The 25,156-nt window shown below is 45.9% G+C and overlaps 2 protein-coding genes across 3 annotated transcripts in view; both read left to right on the top strand.

Annotated features, from left to right (window-relative positions):
- On the top strand, window positions 1–21,527 carry LOC106807194 (HEAT repeat-containing protein 6-like). 2 transcript variants are annotated; one of them, XM_014809470.1, is made up of 23 exons: window positions 2–200; window positions 832–939; window positions 1,397–1,537; window positions 1,856–1,974; window positions 2,211–2,325; window positions 2,467–2,562; window positions 2,816–3,184; window positions 3,982–4,098; window positions 4,316–4,521; window positions 5,241–5,373; window positions 6,256–6,355; window positions 9,240–9,570; window positions 10,340–10,496; window positions 11,092–11,232; window positions 11,660–11,782; window positions 11,988–12,112; window positions 12,295–12,391; window positions 13,117–13,180; window positions 13,460–13,536; window positions 13,797–13,874; window positions 19,758–19,979; window positions 21,010–21,160; window positions 21,267–21,527. In XM_014809470.1, exons 1-23 carry the CDS (start codon window positions 30–32, stop codon window positions 21,398–21,400), a joined length of 3,375 nt encoding a protein of 1,124 aa, XP_014664956.1. In that variant the 5' UTR covers window positions 2–29; the 3' UTR covers window positions 21,401–21,527. The 2 variants fall into 2 exon arrangements, with proteins under 2 accessions (XP_014664957.1, XP_014664956.1); XM_014809471.1 differs by lacking the exon at window positions 19,758–19,979 and having other exon boundaries at window positions 1–200.
- Window positions 21,528–22,041: 514 nt separating this feature from the next.
- LOC106807184 (4-hydroxyphenylpyruvate dioxygenase-like) overlaps window positions 22,042–25,156 on the top strand; it is a 30,347-nt gene continuing 27,232 nt past the window's right edge. The window contains 5 exon segments of the mRNA XM_014809457.1: window positions 22,042–22,310; window positions 22,815–22,859; window positions 23,088–23,150; window positions 23,459–23,563; window positions 23,842–23,884. Coding sequence (XP_014664943.1) covers window positions 22,308–22,310; window positions 22,815–22,859; window positions 23,088–23,150; window positions 23,459–23,563; window positions 23,842–23,884 — 259 coding nt within the window. The 5' untranslated portion in view covers window positions 22,042–22,307.

The raw sequence follows: 25,156 nt of genomic DNA, 5'->3' as shown, positions 1-25,156 counted from the left end.
AGCAATTTAATAACTTTATACAGTCAAGTATGGATGCCCCCATGAACCATATTTTGACTGAGTCTCAAAAGTTTCGCAAGCTATGCCAAAAGGCATATTGCTTTCCACCGAGAAGCGATTCACGGCACGAGATAGAACTTAGCAATATCTTAGACGAGTTCAATTCGTTTGATTATGGTGCTAAATTTGTAAACGATGAGGTAATATGCATCGTTTTACTGACAGTGCAGCGGCAACTGTACGTGGGCTATAGTTACAGTACTACTAGTACTACTAGTACTAGAGCTAACAGTGTCAGTGTCAGTGGACAATGATTACACTACTCACTAGCTGTGTCTTTTACACATGAATTTAATTAATTTCCTTATGTTTCAAGCTAATAATAATATTAATATAAGAATTATATGAGTGTATTGGAAAGCCAGTAATTTTTAATTTTTGTCATCTTGATTGGTTTACTGTGAATATAGTACTATAGTACTAATAATCTACTATTACTAGTGACAATTACTGAATTAGTAATTAATTTAGTAATGTCGACATCAGGTAAATTGCGCTCAGTCTCAGCGTGTATATTTTAGCGCTAATCCTAATCTATAACTATATAAAGATCGAGTAAACGACAATTGAGCATGACAACGTCAAAAGAACAGTACTGGTACACTACGGTACCGGTAGCGATTGTCACTGAATGTGTTGTGTACAATACGTACGTTATCAATGTTATATATACAATATCAAGCTAGTTTATGTTCTAGCACCTACTCGGACTCTACCAAGCAGAAACTGAAGACACTGGCTAACCCATGATTTCATTTAATTGTGTTGTAGGACGCAGTCTCACTTCTCTGCCGACTGAGTGAAAGCATTAGTTCAACAAGCGACCATTTGGTTTCAAAATACAGCCAACTGTTATCACATATAGTTGCAAATCAAAAGGTATCATCAATTATATACTAGATGGCACTGATAAATGGTTTAGGTGGCCAAGCCAGTCATATCTTAAGTCAACGAAGCAGCCTTCTTGTCGACAATTTATGTGCAATCCTGTATCATCTTTAGAGCAATTATTAGATATTATATGACTTCTCTTAAAATTCCTAAATGTATATTCCTTACAAATACCTAAGGTGTATAAGGTAAAAAACTGTTAAGATCGATATTATTAATATTATTTGATTTAAATATGCTTAGGTGATGTCAATTATGTACATAACCAACTATAAAATATCCAGTACTGGTAGTTATAGTTATAGTAAACCATATAGTTTAAAGATAAATGTATGTATTTCTTTGCAATTTTATATTTTGGTTTTGCCACAAGGAGAATATATTGCTGTTTGTAGTTTCTTTTTATTTGAAATTCAATATGCCAATGGAATTTTCTTACAAACAGGTTCATGTGGATTTGCAGTCTTTACACACCCTCGTCCAATATATGATTAGTGCCATCCAGGCATGCCAGCAGTGGACACTTGCAGACACACTGCGTGCCCTCGGAGCTCTGCTCTATGAAAACACAGGCAGACTTGACAAGGTACACGCACGTGGTAGTCTAGTAACAACAAAAATATAACTTATTTGCTACATGGTATAATGAATTTAGATAGATAATGCATACATAATGTTGTGCTTGTTAAGAGTATGTGTGTGCACACGTTAACAGTTACTTTAACGCTATAGTATAAATATTTTGACTTCAATGTTGAAGTCCTTTGCATCATGCTTTGGTAGCATGAGGGTTTTCTTGTGTCAGTTGAGCATAAGGACGATCGATGTTGTGTATGACATACCATTGTTACGAATAAATACTTGCACATCACTTCCCTCTATTGCTAATCGATGTATATTACAGTTTCATGATGTGCTGTTGAGCCATGAGCATGGAATACTGATTGACATAACAAGCAATCAGAGCTTCAGCCTTGATGTCCGAAGAGCAGCCTTGCAATGCGTCGAGAATATGTGCATGAAGTAAGCATATCCCTCTATCATAGAAAGAACAGCTAGGTAGCCATGCCATTTTTCCGTTCACTCAGTCATTAGGTTGGTCATTTTTGCAATATCATTCTGCTGCACCCATAAAGATCAGACAGACTTGAAAATTTACAAGGCTGTTAGAATAACTATATATTTTGATGACACGTTCCCTTTTTATGAGTTCTCAGAGGGAGTTACGTATGTATGATGTTATTGGTGTGCATTTTCAGGACACAGAGTCTACCCTATCTACAGGAAGTGTACGTCAGCTGCTGCCTGCAGCTGTTTCTCACAGCACTGCAGATGCCACGAGACTCGAGAGAAAATGACGTCAGCCACTGCCGGGTGTGTATTCATCGTTTTTGCTTCTTGCCATTAGGCAAATGCTGGAGAGTTAATGTTATTTGTGTTACGCCTAATCGTGTGGTGATCTGGTACCATGATCGACCACAGTCGTTTCATTTGTGAGATATTCACTGTTTGCAGATTCTGGTCAGTGCACTTAGGGGCATCCAAAACATAGCAACCTTCACGAAGAACTCACACATGCAGCAACTTGGCCGCCTACTAGCCGCATTAAAGGTCAGCGTAACATGAGAGGTCATGTAATAGGTATTCGTGTGGGGTAGTTAACTGTGATTACCGCTTATCCGCCAGTTGCTATACTAGCAAAGGAGACAGCCAGATTAAAAAATTGGGGATTTAGAAAGGTGTTCGAATGTAATCGCCACCAGCAACAGTAGTTAAGGACACACGTATGTATTTAATTGCACTGGAAGCCGAGTAGAGAGTGCATAGACACCATGCGTGCTCACAAACACTCGTTTATTCACAGGTGTACATGATGTACGGCTTGCCCGGGCAGAGCCCACACGTGCCCGACTCGCTCTTTCCCACTCCGCTCAGTCGGTACGACCCATCTCCCAACCCTTCCTCCTCTTCCTCCCAATCCAATCTGCTCACTGCCACCCCTGCTCAGGAAGCACGTGTGCAAAGCGGACGGAAAAAGAAAACCGACGCGCGAAAGAAGCGGAAAGGCAACCAGAGGAAGACGCCGCGTAAAGGTGACAGTGCAGCAGACGAACGGGAACAGGGGTCAAGCTCAGGTCAAGAGGCGGATGAAAGCAACCCATCTCTGGCTGAGGGGTCAGCCTATGACCGATATGGACTCACCAGGGGTCTCTGTCTGCAGCCAACATGGAGGGTACGAATGAGTGCTGCCATACGGCCTCACCAGGTGTCTCTGTCTGTAGCCAACATGGAATATTTGTATGACCATTTATTATTGATATTAATAATAATATTAATAATAATATTATTATTATTACTATTATTATTATTATTATTATTAAAGGAATACTTTACTCTAGAATTTGAGAGTATATTATGATAGTATAATAGCACATACCTATAAATATCTATAATTACGTAATCACGTTTGTCATAAAACAACATTGAATTTCGAAATCTTCATTTTTGGGCGCTGACATGACACCCGCAACCGTGCTGCCACCCTAAAAAAGTTGCGCATTTGACAATTTATTTTGCACGTTACAGACCGAGGGCTAATCACAAAAGTGCAATTATATTTATACCTAAATGCTATTTACCCGAACAATATTCATTTTAGGACAAATTTATCCATATTATAACTAAAACTATATGTCATTTATTAGATATTGCAATCTTTCTGCTTTTAAATTAATAAATAAGAAACACCCTCGGTCTGTAACCCTTGGCTGAAAAGTCCGTTTGCGCAACTTTTCAGATAGTGCGCTTTGAGTGGCGCCACCGTCGTTGTAATGAAACTGTAGTCGTTAGTTTTAAAACATTAAAAAAAATTTTTTTTTATGTAACGTAATTTTAACCTAAATCAACTGAAAATAACCCTAGAACCTATTCCTTTAAATCTTGATTGTGTATGATTTAAATATAATTACATGTGCTGTGTTATAAACACTAACAATAATGGCCACTAATGGACATGTTGGCTAATTGCAGGTGAGCAGTTCAGAGAGTGAATACTCAGATACAGAAGGTGGTCAGACAGCCAAGCTTCGGTCGATGCAGGGAAAAGTGAGGCAGTGTGCCTTCTCAACCCTGCTGCAGATCGTTAAGGTAATCAAAGACAAGAAACAAGAATAAACAAAGAACAAACAACTACTATTTCCATCTAAAGTGCAGCTATTTCAAATCGATTATGATAACAGCGTCAGCCTCAGCTATTGCTGTCTCGATCCATCTACATTTGAAATCGCACGAAGTTATGCAAATTGCGAGTTCGTATGTAGGGTTGTGGTTCTCAGAGCATTGACATTGACGCTGTATCCACTAGGCGACGGAAAAGAAGGTGATATTCGGCTACTGGTCGTCGTTCCTACCGGACAGCCCTGTGGCTGGTAGCGGCAGTGGCCTACACACCCAGACTCTGATCACGAGTGTCATGAAGGATCCGTCTCCGAAGGTGAGACAAGCGGCGCTCGGCGCTCTCACCGCCATGTTGGATAACTCTAAGCAGTACCTGGCAGCTGCTGAAGACAGGTAGGTGCATAGGCTAACTTTTTGTTGGCTGACGTGAAGGGGAAAATCCTTTGCGTTTGTATCCTATCGTATTGTATGTGAGGTGTGCCATGCTTGACATGTAATGTTGTATGTGACACGCAGTGCGTACCGTGTTTGACACATCGTGTCATATGTGATGTGCGGTGTGTTCGACACGTCGTTCGTATGTGATGTGCGGCGCGTGGCATGTTTGACACATCGTGTCGCATGTTTGACACATCGTGTCGTATGTGATGTGGCAGGTGTGTTCGAGCACGTGTCATCGTGGTTCGATGTGATTGTGGCGGCGCGTGGCATGTTTGACAACATCGTGTCGCATGTTTGACACATCGTGTCGCATGTGATGTGCGGCGCATGGCATGTTGACACATCGTGTCACATGTAATGTGCAGCGTGTGCATGTTTGACACATTGTGTCGCATGTAATGTGCGGTGTGTTGATACATCATGTCGTACATTACTCGCGGCGCGTGACATGTTTGACACATTGTGTTGCGTGTAACGCATGGCATGTCGACAAATTGTGTTGCGTGTAACGCATGGCATGTTTGACAAATTGCGTTGCATGTACACATGGCGTGTTTCGACACATCGTGTCGTATGTGACGCGCGGCGCGTGGCATGTTTGACACATCGTGTTGAACGTGGCTTGCGACGTGCGGGGTGTGACAGCTGACGGTGATGGTTGTGTGTTGCAGTGAGTCGTGCCGCAGCGCTGCCTTCACAGCCTTCTCCGTTTCGCTCGGATCCATGATCAAGGAGCTGCATCGCAGCCTGCTTCTCGCGATGTCGGCCGAGAACTCCTTCCTGGCTCTCACGCAGAGCATCAAGGTGAGCCAGATCCATCCCGGAATGCCAAGCAGGATCGTCCGGGATTACTGCCCGGGATCGATCCGGAATTGCGATTAGGATTTTATCCAGGATTGTGTGTCAGGGTCCACCAGGATTACTGTCAGGTCCGTGCGGGATTACTGATCAGGATGCGATGCAGGATTACTGATCAGGATTCATGCAGGATTACTAATCAGGATCCATGCAGGATTACTGATCAGGATCCATGCAGGATTACTGATCAGGATCCATGCAGGATTACTAATCAGGATCCATGCAGGATTACTGATCAGGATCCATGCAGGATTACTGGTCAGGATCTGTCTGGAATTTACTGATCACGATCCATGCGGGATTACTGATCAGGATCCATGCAGGATTACTGGTCAGGATCTGTCCGGAATTTACTGATCACGATCCATGCGGGATTACTGATCAGGATCCATGCAGGATTACTGGTCAGGATCCGTGCCGGTTTTCCTGATCAGAATTGATTCGGGATTATTAATCGCGATCCATCCAAGATTGCTGATATGCATCAATCTGGGATTGCAGAATGGGATACATCCAGGGTTACTGATGCACCATGTTTGCATGCAATGCTATATCAGCAGTTATTACATGCTGTACAATCAGTTAAAACACTAGGGGGGGGCATTCGGATTGGTTGCATGGTGGTAGTGGCAGTGGTATCTGGTATGATTAAAAAGAAGTCGAGTGGGTATGGGGTGGGTTGTTTGAAATGCAATGTTTAAATTTATCAGGGAACGTTTGGGGAACACTGAGGACTCTGTCTCTCTGATCACTTTGCAAAGTAGGGTAACGCTTTCATCTGATTTGACTGTAATTACGCTAGTGATTCACTGTTGTTGTGTTCTGCAGTGTCTGGCGGTGCTGGTGTTGAATGTGCCCTATCATAGACTTCACCCGGGCCTGCTCACGAAACTGGTGAAGCAACTCAGAAACTTCATGAACCACCGAGGTATTTGCTAATGCTGTTCTCTGCTGTCTCTCAGTGGCTTTGGCTGTATAAGCTCTCATAAGCCTCACTGATATATAAAAGAGTTCAGGTGAAAGTGAAAACATACTCGTAACCCACACGTGCCGTGTGTGTCAGTGCTCTTATTAAGTTAGTCACTAAGTGATACCGTGAACATATCTAAAGAATGTTGTACATGTCATCATGTCGCATGTCCCATTGTCAGTGTTCGAAATTCACGTCGACCCGTCCGCCCGCCGCCGACAGTTTTGATGCCGGGCCTACAGCTTCTTGATAAAACAGGCCCACTGATCCTACAGCTATTTGATCACCGAAAATTCGAAACACTGAGAAACTGTTACCTGTAGAAATCCTTGCTTGCATATTAACTTCTAGGGGTATTTATTAGCTCATCTGACATAGTCAGATGCAGCTTGTAGAATCGCATGATCGTGCGTGCGTCGTTACCGTCGTCCCGGGGCCGTCACAGTTGGGCAGCAAATCTTACCACCGCTCGACGTAGCGTCACGATATTCGGGACGTGGGGGGGTAATTCCCGAAAAACGAGTTGGGATGTCGAAGCTGGGGTCAAGGTCAAAGGTCAAGAGGTGGTAAAGATAAGGGGAACATTCACTCTTAACTTTAAGGTATTAGGGAGGAAATGGCCAGATTGCGGGCACAAAGTCTAAAGCGGCTGCGACCTAGGCTCGTTGATAGTCGGTGTATAGATCATGGTTAATTAAAAGCGCTTGCACTGTGCCGAAAAATTGAGGTCTACAGAGTCAAAAGGTCAATTGGGCACAGGGCATATTTTAACATTTTCTGAGGACATGTGGTCTGACGCGAGCGACGATTGAAAAACTTTTTTGTTGCAGGCCGGTGAACCTAGCATTTTTATGGGCTTTATTGAAAGGACCATTGAAAGTGTCGCCTTCTGCTGACATTGCGAAGAGTAAGTGTCGCGATAACTTTTGACCCTCAATAGGAGGGTTAAACTGGATTTGTTGCTATTAACAAGGCAAAGAGTATGAACTGCTTTTAGCTATCTAGAAGCCCCCGTCCCCCCACCCTCCCCGCTTAGCCCCGCTCCCCTACCGCGCCCGTCCCGCCCGGCGCCCTTCGCCGCAGCCGCTCCCCCCACCCTCCCCCTACCCTCCATCTGCGGTAGGGGGCGGGTCCTAACAATGATGTGTACGCAACTGCGTGTCTGCATATCTGCGCCTAACAAATGTGGTACTACGCACGACTGAAATTTTACGTTTATAATCGTAGCAACAGACCTCAGATGAGCCCAGACGCTCTGCGGCTCTTGTTTGAAAACTAATCCGTGACAAACCGTGACATACATGTAAACAATGCGTTCTTCCACTGCATATTTGCGCAGCCTGATTGTAAATGAAAGAGCAATAGCCTGGAACCCTGTTCCAAGCTGCGCACCACAGTGTAGTAAACTAAAGGGCAAGTTGCCAGTCGAGTGCGGAATTAGCTGCGACTCGGACCAGCGTTCGAAATTAGTGCCGACCCGGAGGCCCGAGGCCACCAAGTTTTTGCTTCGGCCACCACCTCTACGAAACTGACGGTCCTCTTGACCCGCACTTTTCCCCCTCATATTACGCTGAAATACTACGGTTATCGCAACGGCAGTTTAGACAGACTTGTAAATGGGAGAGCATTCTAATACGCTCTGTTCCTGAACGTAGACGGGGTATCCAAAACATCCTCCAATCATGATTCGCCACACGTACAAAACCTTGTGACAGTCTAAGAAATCGATTGCAACATGTAGCGTAGCCCAGTGTTTTTATGACCGCATAACAATAAGTTCATATGTCGCAGGGGTTATCGTGGGGAATAAGGGCACGACCAGTGACATCTGACACGCACGTAATCAAAGCTGTTAATTGAATTCGTCACTTTTCTTTACGTAGAAAGTGGACTATTTTAATTCAGTTAGCTATCTAGAAGCAATGTAAACAGTATATACTTCAAGATTCTAGGCACTTGTAACTTTGAGGATGTGTGGCAGCATTGATCTATGCATGGGGGTACCCTGGACTGGGGAGGAGAAAAACGAAAGTAAAACCTTTCCCAGAAGCTCCCCACGACATTCCTAGAGCTTGAAATGTATTATTTTACCAACTCTATGTTACATGTATGCTGTTAATGCCAATGGTTCTTTTTATATACTATTTTGTTACCCACTGCTAGTAAATAAGCGGACCACCAACTTTTGTGCAGGACCACCGACTTTCTGAAGTTGGTGGTCCTGCTGTCCACTAGATTTTCAGCCAAAATTCGAACCCTGGCTGCGAGTAACATGAAATCGTTTCTCATTGGTGGGTGATCGTTGGTCTGGCCTGAGCAAGTGTCTCAGATTTCGACCAATCGACATGACTGTATAATCGACACATGGTTAGACTGGTGTACGTATGACGGCTCCACTTGCAATGTTATGAGACGCTACTACGTTGCTACCGATGTGTACCAGACTACCAGTCTGTCTCTCTGCTGTCAAGGTGGAGGGTCGTAGTTACCAAGGAGCTACATATAACAACGATGTGGCGTTTCCTTAATTGTGAGCCCCCGGCAAAGAAGCATAAACTGTCATCCGACGAGAGGAAGGAAAAACAGAGAAATTATGATTATGGACATTGATAATGACTATTAAACACAAGGAAGAACATGATATGCTGTTTTATTACTGTAATTTGCTCCAAAATTGGCGGGCCTACAGCTTTTAGGAGCTATAGGCCCTGCAGGCCTGTAGCTTTTTTTGCTCAGTGGCAAACACTGCTCGTTGTAGATCCCAACGTGAGAGTCGCCTGTCTCACATGTCTCGTTGTAGATCCCAACGTGAGACATACCTGTCTCACATGTCTCGTTGTAGATCCCAACGTGAGAGTCGCCTGCCTCACGTGTCTCGGCTCCGTGCTGCAAGCTCCCGTCACGGAGGTCCTCGACATCTTCCAGGGAGCGGGGCCGGAGAGCAAGCACCATCGCCGTGACGACGACGACGACGACAGCGGCGACGCGGCGCCGAGGATGAGCTGGCTAATCGAAGCCTGCATCGCGAACATTCTCACCGAGCAGGATGCGTCAACGTCGTCGGACCGGCCACCAGGAGGCGCCGCCGTGCGGGCCGTGCCGCCGCTGCCTGTGCGTCTGGAGTCGCTGCAGGTGCTGGCGATCATGGCCAAGCACCACTTCCCTGTCATAAGGTACAGTGGAACCCCGATTTACGCGCCCCCGATTTAACGCAAATTCGGATATAACGCGATGAGTTGTTGGACCACTTTTTTTTGCTCTTATATAGCCAAGTATATATAACCCCGATTTAGTGGGACCCCGCTTTTTTTGGCGGTGACATTTTATTGACCCCAACCATCGCGTTATAACGGTGCTACACTGTATCAGCTTCTTGTAACGCGTCGCGGAATCTCTTAGTGTCGGGTCGTCTCGTCTGGTTGGAAACAGAGTCGGCCGTCAGCCACACGTGTGTAGGTCTATAACTATCGGCCGAGTAAAATATCGACGGAGAATGTTGGCGCGGATAATCGTATTTCGTCTGGGTCAGTTCCCGCAAATGGAGCCTCCTCCTCTCCCTGATCGTCGATGCCGACCTTGGGTTGACCCCTGAGATCGTCGACGCTGACCTTGGGTTGACCCCTAAGATCGTCGACGCCGACCTGGGGTTGACCCCGATCGTCGACGTCGACCTTGGGTTGACTCTTCAACCTCCAACAACAATCTTGAGTTGACCCCCGAGATTGTTGACACCGATCTTGGGTTGACCCCTGCGATCGTCGATGCCGACCTTGGGTTGACCCCCGATTGTCAAAACCGACCTTGGGTTGACCCCCGAGATCGTCGACGCCGATCTTGGGTTGACCCCCGAGATCGGTAGCACCGACCTTGGGTTGACCCCCGAGGTCGTCGCGACCTTAGCGGTAATGATCGTGCGTTATCGCGTGATTTCTCGCCGTGCAGGCCTGTTGTCGGCGGCTTCTCCCGGCTGATGCTCGCCTGCCTGCAGGAGAGGGAGACCTCCGTGCGGCTGCACACGGTCAAGCTGCTCGAGGACCTTGGCTTCTCCATGCTACAGAGCCTCGCAGGCAAGCCACCCGACGCGATCACCGTCGACGAGGTGAGGGTGTGTCGCCATGGCAACGACGGCGGCCGCAGCAGTCGTCCTGGCCGTGGTTTTCCCGGACAAACTTGGACGGTGTCTGCCGCAGTGAAGCTGACTTGCCTCGGTGTCCGTGACAGGTTGTCCATGCTGCACGTGACTGAATGAGTGCATGAATCGATTAATGAATGAATGAATGAATGAATGAAGGAATGAATGAATAAATTGATGAATGTAGGGATGAATGAATGAATACTTGAATGAATGAAAGAATGAATAAATGGATTAATGAATGAATTAATGGGCGGACGGACGGACGGACGGATAGACGGATGGACGGACGATAGAAGGATGGATAAATAAACGAACGAATGAATGAATGCATGCGTGAATTAATGAATGCATCAATGAATGAATAAATGAATGAGTGAATAAATGAATGAATGAGTGAACGAACAAACGAATAAATGAATGAATTAATTAATTAATGAATGGATGAATGAATGAATGATTGATTGAACGATTGAATAATATACCAATAACTAATAAATCAATGAATAATGAATAGATAAGGAAATAAATAAATGACAGTGTGTGTCGTTTGATTTCGCAGGCCGTTGCAGTGTGGGGATCCCTTGTCGGAGGGCCACTGCTCGGACTGCTACAGACTACAGGACACACAACAATTGCACTCAGAGCTACGGTGTGTGACTGCCTATCCAACATGGGCGCCGTCGTATTCGAACTTCTGCCGGTATGTGCGCTGCCCTGCATGTCGATACGAGCGTAGTAAGTGACGGAAATCCGGCCTCTGTTGTAAGTCACGATGCAATGTGTATCACAATGAAAGTCATGCTCTTCAGTGGATGCTAATGCGAACTTTACTTTGAGAAATTTTGGGTGACTCTCCCAGTGTTTCACACAACAATTTCGCATGGACACAATCTTATAGTTGAATGATTCTATGGTCTCTTTTTTTGAGGTCACATTATTGTGAGATTTATTCCTTGCATGGCTACGTTATTGAAAGATCTCATTTTGAGGTCCCGTTCTTGTGGAAACAATTTCTTGGGAGATAACTTCATCATGAGATCTTTTCAATGAGGGATCCGATTCGTTGTGCGATGTTTTTATTGCGAGATCTGTTGCCATGGTGACAAGCTTGTCAATTGCGTGCGTAGCTCGACCGCCGGATCGCCTGCATAACTCTGCTGCTCGGACTTATTGCTGACGAAGACTACAGGGTCCGTGGCGCGGCCGTGAGGGCGCTGGGGTTCTACGTTCTCTTCCCGTCCCTTGTGCAGGTATGTTCCATTGTTCGAACGCGCGTCTAAGTCAATACATGTTTATTTTTGAGCGAGTTGCAGTTAACGCAGTCGGATTTTTGCTTTGCTGGTTTCTAAAGGCAAGGGTGCGCGAGAGTGAGCTGGTGTTAGAGATAATTTTGCACTATTCGTTTGCCGTATATCATCGGATTCGAGTTTGCAGATATGTCTGTGATTTTATTAGGATGTTGGTTTCGTAACGGACAGTGCCGCAGCGATATTGTCCTGCATGGAAGACTCGGTGTCCAACGTACGAGTTAAAGCCATGTGGTCGGCTGGAAATGTGTGCGACGCCCTCATCCTTAACAAGTGAGTCTCTCTGTGATTACTGCTGCCATCTAGTGTCAATTTAATTTACTTCGGGTGCAAACTTGCTTGAAGCTGAAACGTCGCGTTCAAGACGAGTTTGCAGTGGTTTGAGTGCAGGCACACGTCGTGTGTTTCGTAAGCCGTGAGGTGTATGGCCGTAATTTGTCATGTCATGCTTGCAGGGATAAGGAAAATGGCGACTTTTTATCAGAGTTTCCGGATGCTCTCCTGCTGCAGTTTTTCAGAGCTTGTATTGCCGCAACTCAGGATAATGACAAGGTAATTAATTGATTGGGGGGATACCACATGACAAATAGCACTTATCATGGTCTGGGAAATGGGAAGAGTCTGAGAATCATTGTGTTGCCTTTACATGGTGCACGTGATGTCTCCTAAACAGGGCATCAGGATCTGGATCCTAATATTAATCATACGTACACTCCATATCTCCATGTTGAAACAGCTCTTGATACAAGATAAAACGTAGATTTAGCGAAAAGATCGCGATTCGAAAAACCATGTCGCGACTTTTAACTGGATAGTCGTTTTTATCTGACGATTTTTTTTTTTTATATTTAATACAATGTATTAATTTACGTCTAGTTGAACTTTTATCTTATATTTGTAATGTGGTTGTTTATTTAATTTGATAATGAAAGAGATGTGCATTATTTCGATAACCGTTTGGGACTATTTCACACTGACATATGAACATGGACGTACGTGTGGTTACTATTAGTATTTACAATTCAGTGAACTTTTTTTGCTTTAAATTCCTGCCCTTTCGTGTCATTTTCTGGTTGGTATATGTATTATAACAGTCAAACAAAAATTCGTGTTCTGGACGGGATTCTTACTATCCACTTGGTCAAAATTGTCGTGACCCTGAAGGTATTCTCAGACCTATCATCTCACGATAGCAGTATCCTTCTCAGAACATGGCCGCCTTAATAATATCCATTGATCCGTAATGTTAGTTGATCTCCTTGTTTTTGCGACGCTAGGTGAAGTACAGTGCTGTGCGAGCGTTGGGTAACCTGCTGCGATACGCGCCGCATGAATCACTACGTGAGTACGACCACTCGTTACTGTCAGCACACGCATGTTGCTCTATGAAAAAGACAGCATTCAGTGGATGTACTTGGATTGAATTATATTCAATAAAGATTTAATAATAATAATAATAATATAATAATAATGTAATAATATAATAATAATATGATAATAATATAATAATAATAATAATAATAATAATAATAATATAATAATATAATAATAATGTAATAATATAATAATAATTATTATTATTATTAATTAGTGTGTATTCCCACCTGTTGTTGTTACCAGAGGACCCGATGTTTGTGGACCTGGTGGAACAGGCGGTGTCACGACTAGTAAGGAACATGTCCACAGGGGCAGTCAAGGTAAGCGCCAACAAGTGACCATTGCGAGTGACCGCAAGGGTCAGGAGTCACAGTGCGTAGCCATTAGAGGCAAGACTCTCAGTGGGTGACCACAAGGGGGAGCTGAAACTAGAATTTATCGGGAATTAATCCGTGAATTTTAACCGGAATTAAATCGGGAATTCGAGATTTAATTCGAGTCGCGGCAGGAAACACCTGCAGTCTTGGCGCATGCGCAGTCTCGCATGTAAGACACTGTGACCTTGACACACTGTTTTCAGGTGCGCTGGAACTCGTGCTACGCTCTCGGCAACATGTTCAGGAACGACTGCCTGCCTCTTGGCTCTGCAAACTGGGTGGTGAGTGTTGCCATGGGATGAGGAAAAGCGACACATCATACAGTAAAAACCCGCGTATAAGAACTTGCATTTTTCCAAGTTAGCCTAAAAAGGTTTATAATTGGTGTTTACTGGGAAATTAGGCTATTTAGGTTCTTAAATAGGTTCTTATTTTCTTAAGAAAAAAAGGTGCTTGTTGCTGGTAGAATATTGGTGCAGTCCATTGTTTATATAAAATATGCATATAATTATGAATTTTATCAAATAAGAACCTATTTTAATTTTTAGGCTAAAACAGGTCCTCAATTATGTCAAGGGGTCTAAATGGAAAATCATAGCCTAACAGGTTCTTAATCACTAGGTTCTTATACGCGGGTTTTTAGCTCACCTTGACATCGTCAAGCTGAGCTATTGGCATGGGTCGTCGTCCGTCGTACGTCTGTCCGTCCGTCTGTCCGTCAACATTTGGCTTCGGTCAACGATAACTCAGGAACCATTTGACCCACATGTTTGAAATTGGGTGTAGTTGTTACTGCTATGCTCCCATATTAAACGTCCTATTTTGGAGCACGCCAGTCGACATACTTTCGAGCCACAGCGATTTTTTGGCAAAAATGGGAATTGCCATTAGTCAGTTCAGGTTCAACGGATTTTGCTCATTTTTGGTATGTGAATGAATAAGGGCTAGGGGTTTTTATATTAAAAAAAAAAAATGCCCCATTAGGTAGGGTTTGGCAATTATATAGCATATTATATAGACACAAACAGTCTGTGGTGTCACACTCGTCTGTTCGTTTTACAAGATTTCATTGACATATCTTTAATGCAAATTGGTATTTTCTCTCCACCCTGCCGATAAAACGTCTATATTAAAGTTTTACAAAACATGTCGGAACGCAGCATAACCTATTTATTTCAAACGCCATCGCTACAAAGCGGGTATAGCCGGTCACAAATTGTGATTCATTTTGGTTTATAAATTATTATTGCGATATACAGATGGCAATCGTTTCTATAATGTACGTCGATGGTTGCTCATAAAACTGACTTCTTCTTAACTCACTCATTGTGTCCTTTTTTGTGGTGAGCTACAGTGTCATTGACACTTTCATTAATGTATCTGGTCGATTGCAGTGTCGCTGTGACGTTCGCCGTGTCACCCTGGTGGGAGAAGCGGTAGTTAGCATGTGCGGAGAGGAGGCGTGGAACGCAGTAGTTAGCATGTGTGGAGAGGAGGCGGGGAAAGCAGTAGTTAGCATGTGTAGAGAGGAGGCGGGGAAAGCAGTAGTTAGCATGTGTAGAGAGGAGGCGTGGAACGCAGTAGTTAGCATGTGTAGAGAGGAGGCGGGGAAAGCAGTAGTTAGCATGTGTAGAGAGGAGGCGGGGAAGACAGTAGTTATCATGTGTAGAGAGGAGGCGGGAAAGCAGTAGTTAGCATGTGTGGAGAGGAGGCGTGAACGCAGTAGTTAGCATGTGTAGAGAGGAGGCGGGAAAGAATTAGTTAGCATGTGTAAGAGGAGGCGTGGAACGCAGTAGTTAGCATGTGTAGAGAGGAGGCGTGGAACGCAGTAGTTAGCATGTGTAGAGAGGAGGCGGGGAAAGCAGTAGTTATCATGTGTAGAGAGGAGGCGGGGAAAGCAGTAGTTAGCATGTGTGGAGAGGAGGCGTGGAACGCAGTAGTTAGCATGTGTAGAGAGGAGGCAGGGAAAGCAGTAGTTAGCATGTGTAGAGAGGAGGCGGGGAAAGCAGTAGTTAGCATGTGTGGAGAGGAGGCGGGGAAAGCAGTAGTTAGCATGTGTGGAGAGGAGGCGGGGAAAGCAGTAGTTATCATGTGTAGAGAGGAGGCGTGGAACGCAGTAGTTAGCATGTGTAAGGAAGGAGGCGGGGAAGCAGTAGTTATCATGTGTAGAGAGGGGCGGGAAAGCAGTAGTTAGCATGTGTGGAAGAGAGGCGTGGAACGCAGTAGTTAGCATGTGGTGAGAGGAGGCAGGGAAAGAGTAGTTAGCATGTGTAAGTGGAGGCGGGGAAAGCAGTAGTTAGCATGTGTAGGAGAGAGGCGGAAAGGGTAGTTAGCATGTGTGGAGAGGAGCGCTAGAACGCAGTAGTTAGCATGTGTAGAGAGAGAGGGGGGAAAGAGTAGTTATCATGTGTAGAGAGGAGGGGAAAGCAGTAGTTAGCATGTGTGGAGAGGAGGCAGGGAAAGCAGTAGTTAGCCATGTGTGGAGAGGAGGCGTGGAAAGCAGTAGTTAGCATGTGTAGAGAGGGCGTGAACGCAGTAGTTAGCATGTGTAGAGAGGAGCGAGGGAAAGCAGTAGTTAGCATGTGTAGAGAGGAGGCGTGGAACGCAGTAAGTTAGCATGTGCGGAGAGGAGGGGGAAAGCAGTAGTTAGCATGTGTGGAGAGTAGGTGGGGAACAGTAGTTAGCATGTGTAGAGAGAGCGTGGAACGCAGTAGTTAGCATGTGTAGAGAGGAGGTGGGAAAGCAGTAGTTAGCATGTGTAGAGAGGAGGCGTGGAACAGCAGTAGTTAGCATGTGTGGAGGAGGCAGGGAAAGCAGTAGTTAGACTATGTGTGGAGAGGAGGCGGGGAACGCAGTAGTTAGCATGTGCGGAGAGGAGGCAGGGAAAGCAGTAGTTAGCATGTGTGGAGAGTAGGTGGGGAAAGCAGAGTAGTTTAGCATGTGTAGAGAGGAGGCGTGGAACGCAGTAGTTAGCATGTGTAGAGAGGAGGCGTGGAACGCAGTAGTTAGCATGTGTAGAGAGGAGGCAGGGAAAGCAGTAGTTAGCATGTGTAGAGAGGAGGCGTGGAACGCAGTAGTTAGCATGTGCGGAGAGGAGGCGGGAAAGCAGTAGTTAGCATGTGTGGAGAGTAGGTGGGGAAAGCAGTAGTTAGCATGTGTAGAGAGAGGCGTGGAACGGCAGTAGTTAGCATGTGTAGAGAGGAGGAGGCGTGGAACGCAGTAGTTGCATGTGTGGAGAGGAGGCTGTGAAGCGCAGTAGTTATCATGTGTAGAGAGGAGCGTGGAACGCAGTAGTTAGCATGTGTAGAGAGGAGGCAGGGAAAGCAGTAGTTAGCAATGTGATAGAGAGGCATTAACGCATAGTTAGATCGTGCGGAGAGGAGGCGCGGGAAAGCAGTAGTTAGCATGTGTGGAGAGAGAGTGGGGAAAGCAGTAGTTAGTCATGTGTAGAGAGGAAGGCGTGGAACGCAGTAGTTAGCATGTGTAGAGAAGGAGCAGGGAAAGCAGTAGTTAGCATGTGTGGAGAGGAGGCGGGAAAGCGAGTAGTTAGCATGTGTGGAGAGGAAGGCGTGGAACGCAGTAGTTAGCATGTGTAGAGAGGAGGCAGGGAAAGCAAGTAGTTAGCATGTGTGGAGAGCAGAGGCAGGGAAAGCAGTAGTTAGTCGTGTGTAGAGGCATTCGTGGAACGCAGTAGTTAGCATGTGTAGAGAGGAGGCGGGGAAAGCAGTAGTTAGCATGTGTAGAGAGGAGGCGTGGAACGCAGTAGTTAGCATGTGTGGAGAGGAGGCAGGAAAGCAGTAGTTGCATGTGTGGAGAGGAGGCGTGGAACGCAGTAGTTAGCATGTGTGGAGAGGAGGCGGGGAAAGAGAAGTAGTTAGCATGTGTAGAGAGGAGGCGCGGGGAAAGCAGTAGTTAGCATGTGTAGAGCAGGAGGCGGGGAAAGAAGTAGTTAGCATGTGTGGAGAGGAGCGCGTGGAACGCAGTAGTTAGCATGTGTAAGAGGGAGCAGGGAAAGAGAAGTAGTTAGCATGTGAGAGGGAGGCGGGGAAAGAAGTAGTTAGCATGTGTGGAGAGGAGGCGGGGAAAGAAGTAGTTAGCATGTGTGAGAGAGAGGCGTGGAACGCAGTAGTTAGCATGTGTGGAGAGGAGGCGGGGAAAGAAGTAGTTAGCATGTGTGGAGAAGAGGTCGTGGACGCAGTAGTTAGCATGTGTGGAGAGGAGGCAGGGAAAGCAGTAGTTAGCATGTGTAGAGAGGAGGCAGGGAAAGCAGTAGTTAGTATGTGCGGAGAGGAGGCGGGGAAAGAAGTAGTTAGCATGTGTAGAGAGGAGGCGGGGAAAGCAGTAGTTAGCATGTGTAGAGAGGAGGCGTGGAACGCAGTAGTTAGCATGTGTAGAGAGGAGGCAGGGAAAGCAGTAGTTAGCATGTGTGAGAGGAGGCAGGAAAGCAGTAGTTAGCATGTTGTAGAGAGGAGGCGTGGAACGCAGGTAGTTAGCATGTGCGGAGAGGAGGCGGGGAACGCAGTAGTTAGCATGTGTGGAGAGGAGGCAGGGAAAGCGTAGTTAGCATGTGTAGAGAGGAGGCGTGGAACGCAGTAGTTAGCAGTGTGCGAGAGGAGGCAGGTAAAGCAGTAGTTAGCATGCGCGAGAGAGGAGGCGGGTAAAGCATCGTTTAGCATGTGTAGAGAGGAGGCAGGGAAAGAAGTAGTTAACATGTGTGGAGAGGAGGGTCGTGGAACGCAGTAGTTAGCATGTGAGAGAGGAGGCGGGGAAAGAAGTAGTTAGCATGTGTGGAGAGGAGCGCGGAAAGGGCAGTAGTTAGCATGTGTAGAGAGGAGGCGGGGAAAGATAGTAGTTAGCATGTGTAGAGAGGCAGGCAGGGAAAGCAGTAGTCAGCATGTGCGGAGAGGAGGCAGGGAAGCAGTAGTTAGCATGTGGTGAGAGGAGGCGGGGAAGCAGTAGTTAGCATGTGTAGAGAGGAGGCGTGGAACGCAGTAGTTAGCATGTGTAGAGAGGAGGCGTGGAACGCAGTAGTTAGCATGTGCGGAGAGGAGGCAGGGAAAGCAGTAGTTAGCATGTGCGGAGAGGAGGCGGGCGAAAGCAGTAGTTAGCATGTGCGGAGAGGAGGCGTGGAACGCAGTAGTTAGCATGTGTGGAGAGGAGGCGGGGAAAGCAGTAGTTAGCATGTGTGGAGAGGAGGCGTGGAACGCCAGTAGTTAGCAATGTGTAGAGAGGAGGCGTGGAACGCAGTAGTTAGCATGGTGTGGAGAGGAGGCAGGGAAAGCAGTAGTTAGCATGTGTTAGAGAGGAGGCAGGCGAAAGTACGTTAGGGGCATGTGCGGAGAGGAGGCAGGCAAGCAGTAGTTAGCATGTGCGAGAGGAGGCGGGAAAGCAGTAGTTAGCGATCGCGCGGAGAGGAGGCGTGGAACGCAGTAGTTAGCATGTGTAGAGGAGGAGGCGGGAAAGCCGTAGTTTGCGTGTGTGGAGAGGAGGCGGGAAAGCAGTAGTTTATCATGCGCGGAGAGGAGGCGTGGAACGCAGTAGTTAGCATATGTAGAGGAGGAAGCAGGGAAAGCAGTAGTTAGCATGTGCGGAGAGGAGGCGGGGAAAGCAGTAGTTAGCATGCGCGGAGAGGAGGCGTGGAACGCAGTAGTTAGCATGTGTAGAGAGGAGGCAGGGAAAGCAGTAGTTAGCATGTGCGGAGAGGAGGCAGGGAAAGCAGTAGTTAGGCATGTGTGGAGAGGAGGCGTGGACCGCAGGTAGTTAGCATGTGTAGAGAAGGAGGCGTGGAACGCAGTAGTTAGCATGTGTAGGGAGGAGGCGGGGAAAGCAAGTAGTTAGCATGTGTAGGGAGGAGGCAGGGAAAGCAGTAGTTAACATGTGTAGAGAGTAGGCGGGAACGCAGTAGTTAGCATGTGCGAGAGGAGCGGGGAAAGCAGTAGTTAGCATGTGTGGAGAGGAGGCGTGGAACGCAGTAGTTAGCATGTTAGAGAGGAGGCGGGGAAAGCATCGTCGTAAAGCGACCGGTTAGCCTGCGTTCTTCAGCTCTGCATCTCATGGCATTGAATAAAGTGCGGTGCGGGAGAATGCGGCCGGTATGTTCGCGTGTGTTTGCGTAAATGTATTTGCTACGTATCCGGTCAATTGACTGTCCGTCTCGTTGATAGGCAGACGTGCTCACCGCTCTGGCGTCTGTCGTCAGAGAATGCAAAAACTTCAAGGTTCGCATCAACGCGGCTCTGGCGCTTGCAGTGCCCACCAGGCGGCAGCACTACGGCTCCGCGGAACTGTATCTGGGTCTGTGGAGGGTGCTGATTGAGGCTCTTGAAGCCTCTGACCAGATGGACGACTTTTCCGAGTTCAAGTACAAGGACAACCTCACCGACCAGGTGTGTGAGGATCTGATATGGTTCTGTGTTATGTTTGGAGTATTAAATGGTTTTTTGGTGTACCTGTAGTACTGCCAAAGTGAATTTTTAGCTCACCTTGACATCGTCAAGCTGAGCTATTGCCATGGGTCGTCGTCCGTCCGTCCGTCCGTTCGTTCCGTCAACATTTGGCTACGCTCAACGATAACTCAGGAACCGTTTGACCCACATGTTTGAATTGGTATAGTTGTTACTTGCTGATGCTCCATATTAAACGTCCTATTTGCGGAGCACGCAGTCGACGTACTTTCGAGCCACGCGCAATTGTTTTGGCAAAATGGGAATTGCCATTAGTGAGTTCAGGTTCAACGGATTTTGCTCATTTTTGTATGTGAATGAATAAGGTCTAGGGGTTTGATATTTTTTTTAATTATGCAAATTAGGTGTGTTTGACCAATTATATAGCATATTATATAGACACGCAGATAACAAACAAGTCTGTGGTGTCACACTCGTCTGGTTCGTTTACAAGATTTCATTGACAATATCTTTAATGCAAAATTCCTCGCTATGAACATATTATGATTTATACTATTATTATTATATTATTATTATTATGATATAATGATTTATGCTAAGAAACATCAAAGCGGGTATAGCGCCATCTACTGTCACAAATTGTAATTCATTTTGGTTTATAAATTATTTATATCAAGAGTATATAATGGGAGTTCTTCCATATATACTCTTTGTTTCTATAATGTACGTCGATGGTTGCTCAATTAAAACTGACTTCTTCTCACTCACTCATTTGTGTCCTTTTTTGTGGTGAGCTACAGTGTCATTGACAGTTTCATTTCATTTTTGATGCACATTGATAAAAGCTTTTGCTGAGTAATGGTTTTTCTACCTTCACGTCTGTCTCTAAAATGTCATGCACACTAAAAGTTAGACTTGTACTTAGGTTTGGATTTAGCTTTTTTTCCATTTTGTAGCTGTTTTATTGGTGGATGAAGTTTTAGATTTATGTTTTACTTATTGACACCAACAGTTATGCGCGACACTGCTACATCTGTCATGGCTGCTGGCAAAGGATGACCTTGAGGCAGTAAATGCTCTCGTCTGTGAGGGATTTGACGTGCTCTCCACCTACCTGGCCAAGTACACGAGAAATCTCGCACTGGCAGAGCCTCCCGTGAAAGGTAGGATGGTTGAATTCACGTTCGTGTGCATTCTGCGGTTTTGGTTTTTAAAGATGTCGTAACACGAGCTGGGACGTAACGTCTGTACTCTTCTCCATTTTCGCAGGCCAGACTGTTAGTGCTGCCATGGCAATGGAACATCTTTGTGAATTATCTGGTACAGACCTAACTACAGCTCAGGTTTCAGCACTAGAGGGCATCACGGTAGCATTTTCTGTATCTATAGAACAAATAGAATGATAGCAAATATACGTTGAATAGCACTGACGTGATATATTTGAATTGATTTATACCTGGGAAATGATGGGCTTATATACATGTTATTATTTCTTAAGAATTAAAGCATTCGTTTATGACTAAATCAAAATGAAATAGCCTGCAGAATTTGTTCTTATTTACGCTTTTTATTGCAACTTGTTGCAAGATGCTATTTTCTGTCAATTCCACCCTCACATCCTTTGACCATTCTACACTCTAAATCATCTTTCTATCAAAACTACATGCAGTATTGGTGTAGTGGTCAGTAGCACATTTCTTGAAGCCCACCCATGCCTTTGGCACATTGTAAAAAAATGAGGTGCATACAGCGGTTTTATTGAGGATTTTGTTCTACGTCACGGTGGCGTCATCCCAGACTCCGCTGCCCTCCCGCCCCCACAGTCCAGCAATAGCTTGGCTGTGGTACTGCGCGCGTGTATATAGGCAACATCAACAACAATGTTAAACATCTGCTGGACGTATAACAACGTGTGCGCTCCTAGTCCATGCATCACCCACAGAAAACTCTATAAGAATGCGTGCAGTGTGAGTGTGCGTGCCTGCGTGTGTGTGAGTGCGTGTCTACTTGTGTGCATGCGTGTACGTGCGTGCGTGTGTCTGTGCGTGCGTGCGTGTGTGTGTGTGTGTGTGTACGTGCGTGCGTGCGTGTGTGTGGAAGGGGATACTTCAGTAAGAGCTGTCAGCCTGATGCTATAGCCGTACGTGATTGGCTGCCGAGCTAGCGTGATGTGGCCATGCCTCCCAGCTGTAAGCAGAGAGCCTAAGGTTAGACACATCGCCCTAGAGATCATCTCTGTGACGGAGGCTTCAGCGCTGAGCGTGTAGCTACCAACTCCCGACTGTGCCCACGATCCGTTGAACAGACAAGATGGTAATGTCAACTTTATGTCGTGTGTATGTGTGTGTGTGTATGTGTGCGTGTGCGTGTGCGTGTGCGTGTGCGTGTGCGTGTGCGTGTGCGTGTGCGTGCGCGTGCGTGTGTTGTTCGTGTGCGTTTGCGTGTGCGTGCGCGTGCGTGTGCGTGTGCATGTGTGTGTCTGTGTGTGTGTGTTGTGTGGTTGTGTGCGTGCCTGCGTGCTTGCGTGTGTGAGAGAGAAAGAGAGCGAGAGAGAGTAACTGAGAATTGATAGCGTAGTCTAATACCGATGATGTTATTGCTCGTTATAGTTATATATATATATATATAATATATTATGCCTATTATTTATATCGATGCATGCACGTATAATCTTTCAATTCGTAAGAACTCTTGTCAAATATTGTCTCTTTAAAAAGCCTAGTAATATTAACGCATTAAACAAACTGGGAACATTTGTGAGGATTGAATTTGTGTCAAACATTTGTATTTTTGAGACATTTGTGATATTATTTCCAGACTTCCAGAGTACAGGGAACTACTTATGTAGACAAGGGAGAGAAGGTAACTCTTATCGTGTTGACTTCTCCTAATATAACAAGTAGTTAATGATTTCATGTGCAGAATATGCTTTCGTTCTCTAACAGAACCTAATGCTGCAGTTTTATTCGATATTTTAGCTACTATACTTCTTGGCATTTTCTTCCTTACATCTGCTGAAATCTGAACTGTTTTATACTGTAGTTTCACAGCCGGCACGTGCTGCTTATGTAATTGCGTTTATATTTACAGCCAGAGAAAGGCCGCTTCCTGCATTTCGACCATGTCACCTTCTGGGTGGGCAACGCAAAGCAGGTAACGGTGTCACGCAGGAAATCTAGCTTCCATAATGCACATATGTGCGGTGCACACGCGCGCGCTGGCTAAAGCGTTCGCGAAATATCGTCGCTATATTTGTATACTAGTCGTAAAAGATAATAAATTAACGTAAAGTTTATTTACGTCAGGGAAATGATATTGGCAGTAAAGTCTTTTTGCACGGTGGCAGGAATATGTAGCTACTGGGTGGGCGAGGGGGAGGGGGAGGGGGAGGGGTTGCAGTGCTCGTGGTCATAATAGCATCGGCTTACTTGCTATGACACAGCTGCGTGTTTGTTTTGCAGGCTGCAGCCCACTACTGTATATGCATGGGATTTGAGCCAGTCGCGTACAAGGGATTGGAAACAGGTAGCAGACAAGTTGTGTCCCATGTGGTCAGGCAAAATAAGGTTTGCGCTCTCTTGCTCTCTACTCAACTGTCTGTCCCTGTGTCGCATTCCCAAGTTATTTCCATCTTCCTTGCCACTCCGTCTTCGTTACTCAAATATCATTTTTGGGGGGGCAAGGTATCACGGGTTAGTCACGTGATACTCACGTTGATTTTACACATGCTGTGTAATTTGCGCGTTTAGTGCTTCCGTTCTAAGATTCTATGCATATGATTAGATTCTTGTTGTATGTATAATTTTTAAACCCTTTTTAAGATGCATATCTCGTTTTTTTGTAGATCCTGTTCCAGTTCCAATCTGCGCTGAATCCTTACGACAAGGGTATGTAAGTGCAACGTTTTATCACAGCGGTTGCCACTATTAATTTGCAATCCCGGCTGTGCGATATGCTCTCGTCTGAGTCGAAGATCCAAATGTTCTATTTATAAACACATCTTCTCGTCAAGGTCTCACCACATGATCAAGTTTGTTGGTTGCGAGTGTCGGAAGGTGGGGGGTGGGGAGGTCGTGTTGTTATGGTGAGATTTATGTGCGCGTTTTGCAACTCGGGGAAGATTCACTATGCGTTTCTCCTGCACTCATCTGTCTCCCACTATCACAGTACCGAGTATTACATGTGCAGAAACCTACAGAAACCGAGAGTATTCTGCAGTCGTGTGCAGGGCCGGACTGGCGATCGGGAGCACCGGGAGTTTTCCCGGTGGCCTGGCCTGCTAAGTGGCCTGCCCCCCAATTAAAAAATAAATAAAAATAATCTGCGGCCTGCAGGCCACACACACACATATATATTTTTTTATCTGCGGCCTGCAGGGCTATTATTATAGGTGGGTGCGGAGTGATGTCACGTCCGAGACCCCCAGCTTCAAAAGTGGCCTGACTGGGGCTATATTTCGCGCTATATTTCCCGGCCTGAATGATTTTTCCAGTCCGTCCCTGGTCGTATGAGATGTGTGTCTCGTGCGTGAGGAAGAACGTAAAGGCAACTAGTCTAAAAAATATATGCTGCCATGTGGTTGGGTATGAAGCGCGCGCGCCCTTCTAACTGGGTCAGAATGCCTGCCTACTAGTGGCTATTTATATCTCCATCTTGTGGCCGTCCGTCAACCTCGGAACTTTCTCCGTATTGCTCTCTCTCTCTCACTCTCTCTCTCTCTCTCTCTCTCTAGGTTCTGGTTCGGTGATGACAGCCAGAATTCCACAACACAGTATCTGCTCTGCGCTCCCATTGTCGTCACAAACTACGAGAAACGATCCCAAGATGCCAATCCAATGACCTGCCTGCCCGTATGAAGAAAAGCCAGATTAACAGGTGGTGCGTGCCAGTGTAAGTGAAGAGCCAGATACAGGTGGGTGCCTGCGGTATGAAGGAAAAGCCCAGAATTACAGGTGGGTGCGTGCAGTGTAAAGGAAGAGCCAGATTATCAGGTGGGTGCCTGCCGTATGAGGAAAAGCCAGATTACAGGTGGTGCGTGCCAGTGTTAAGGAAGAGCCAGATACAGGTGGGCTGCGTACGTGTGAGATAAGAGCCAGATACAGGTGGGGTGTGTGCAAATGTCTAAGGAAGAGCCAGATCCAGGTGGGTGTGTGCCCCTG

The sequence above is a fragment of the Priapulus caudatus genome, unplaced genomic scaffold (genome assembly GCF_000485595.1).
Source record: "Priapulus caudatus unplaced genomic scaffold, Priapulus_caudatus-5.0.1 Scaffold200, whole genome shotgun sequence".
In the NCBI taxonomy this organism is placed as follows: Eukaryota; Metazoa; Priapulida; class Priapulimorpha; order Priapulimorphida; family Priapulidae; genus Priapulus; species Priapulus caudatus.
This window is presented reverse-complemented; position numbering and strand designations above follow the sequence as displayed.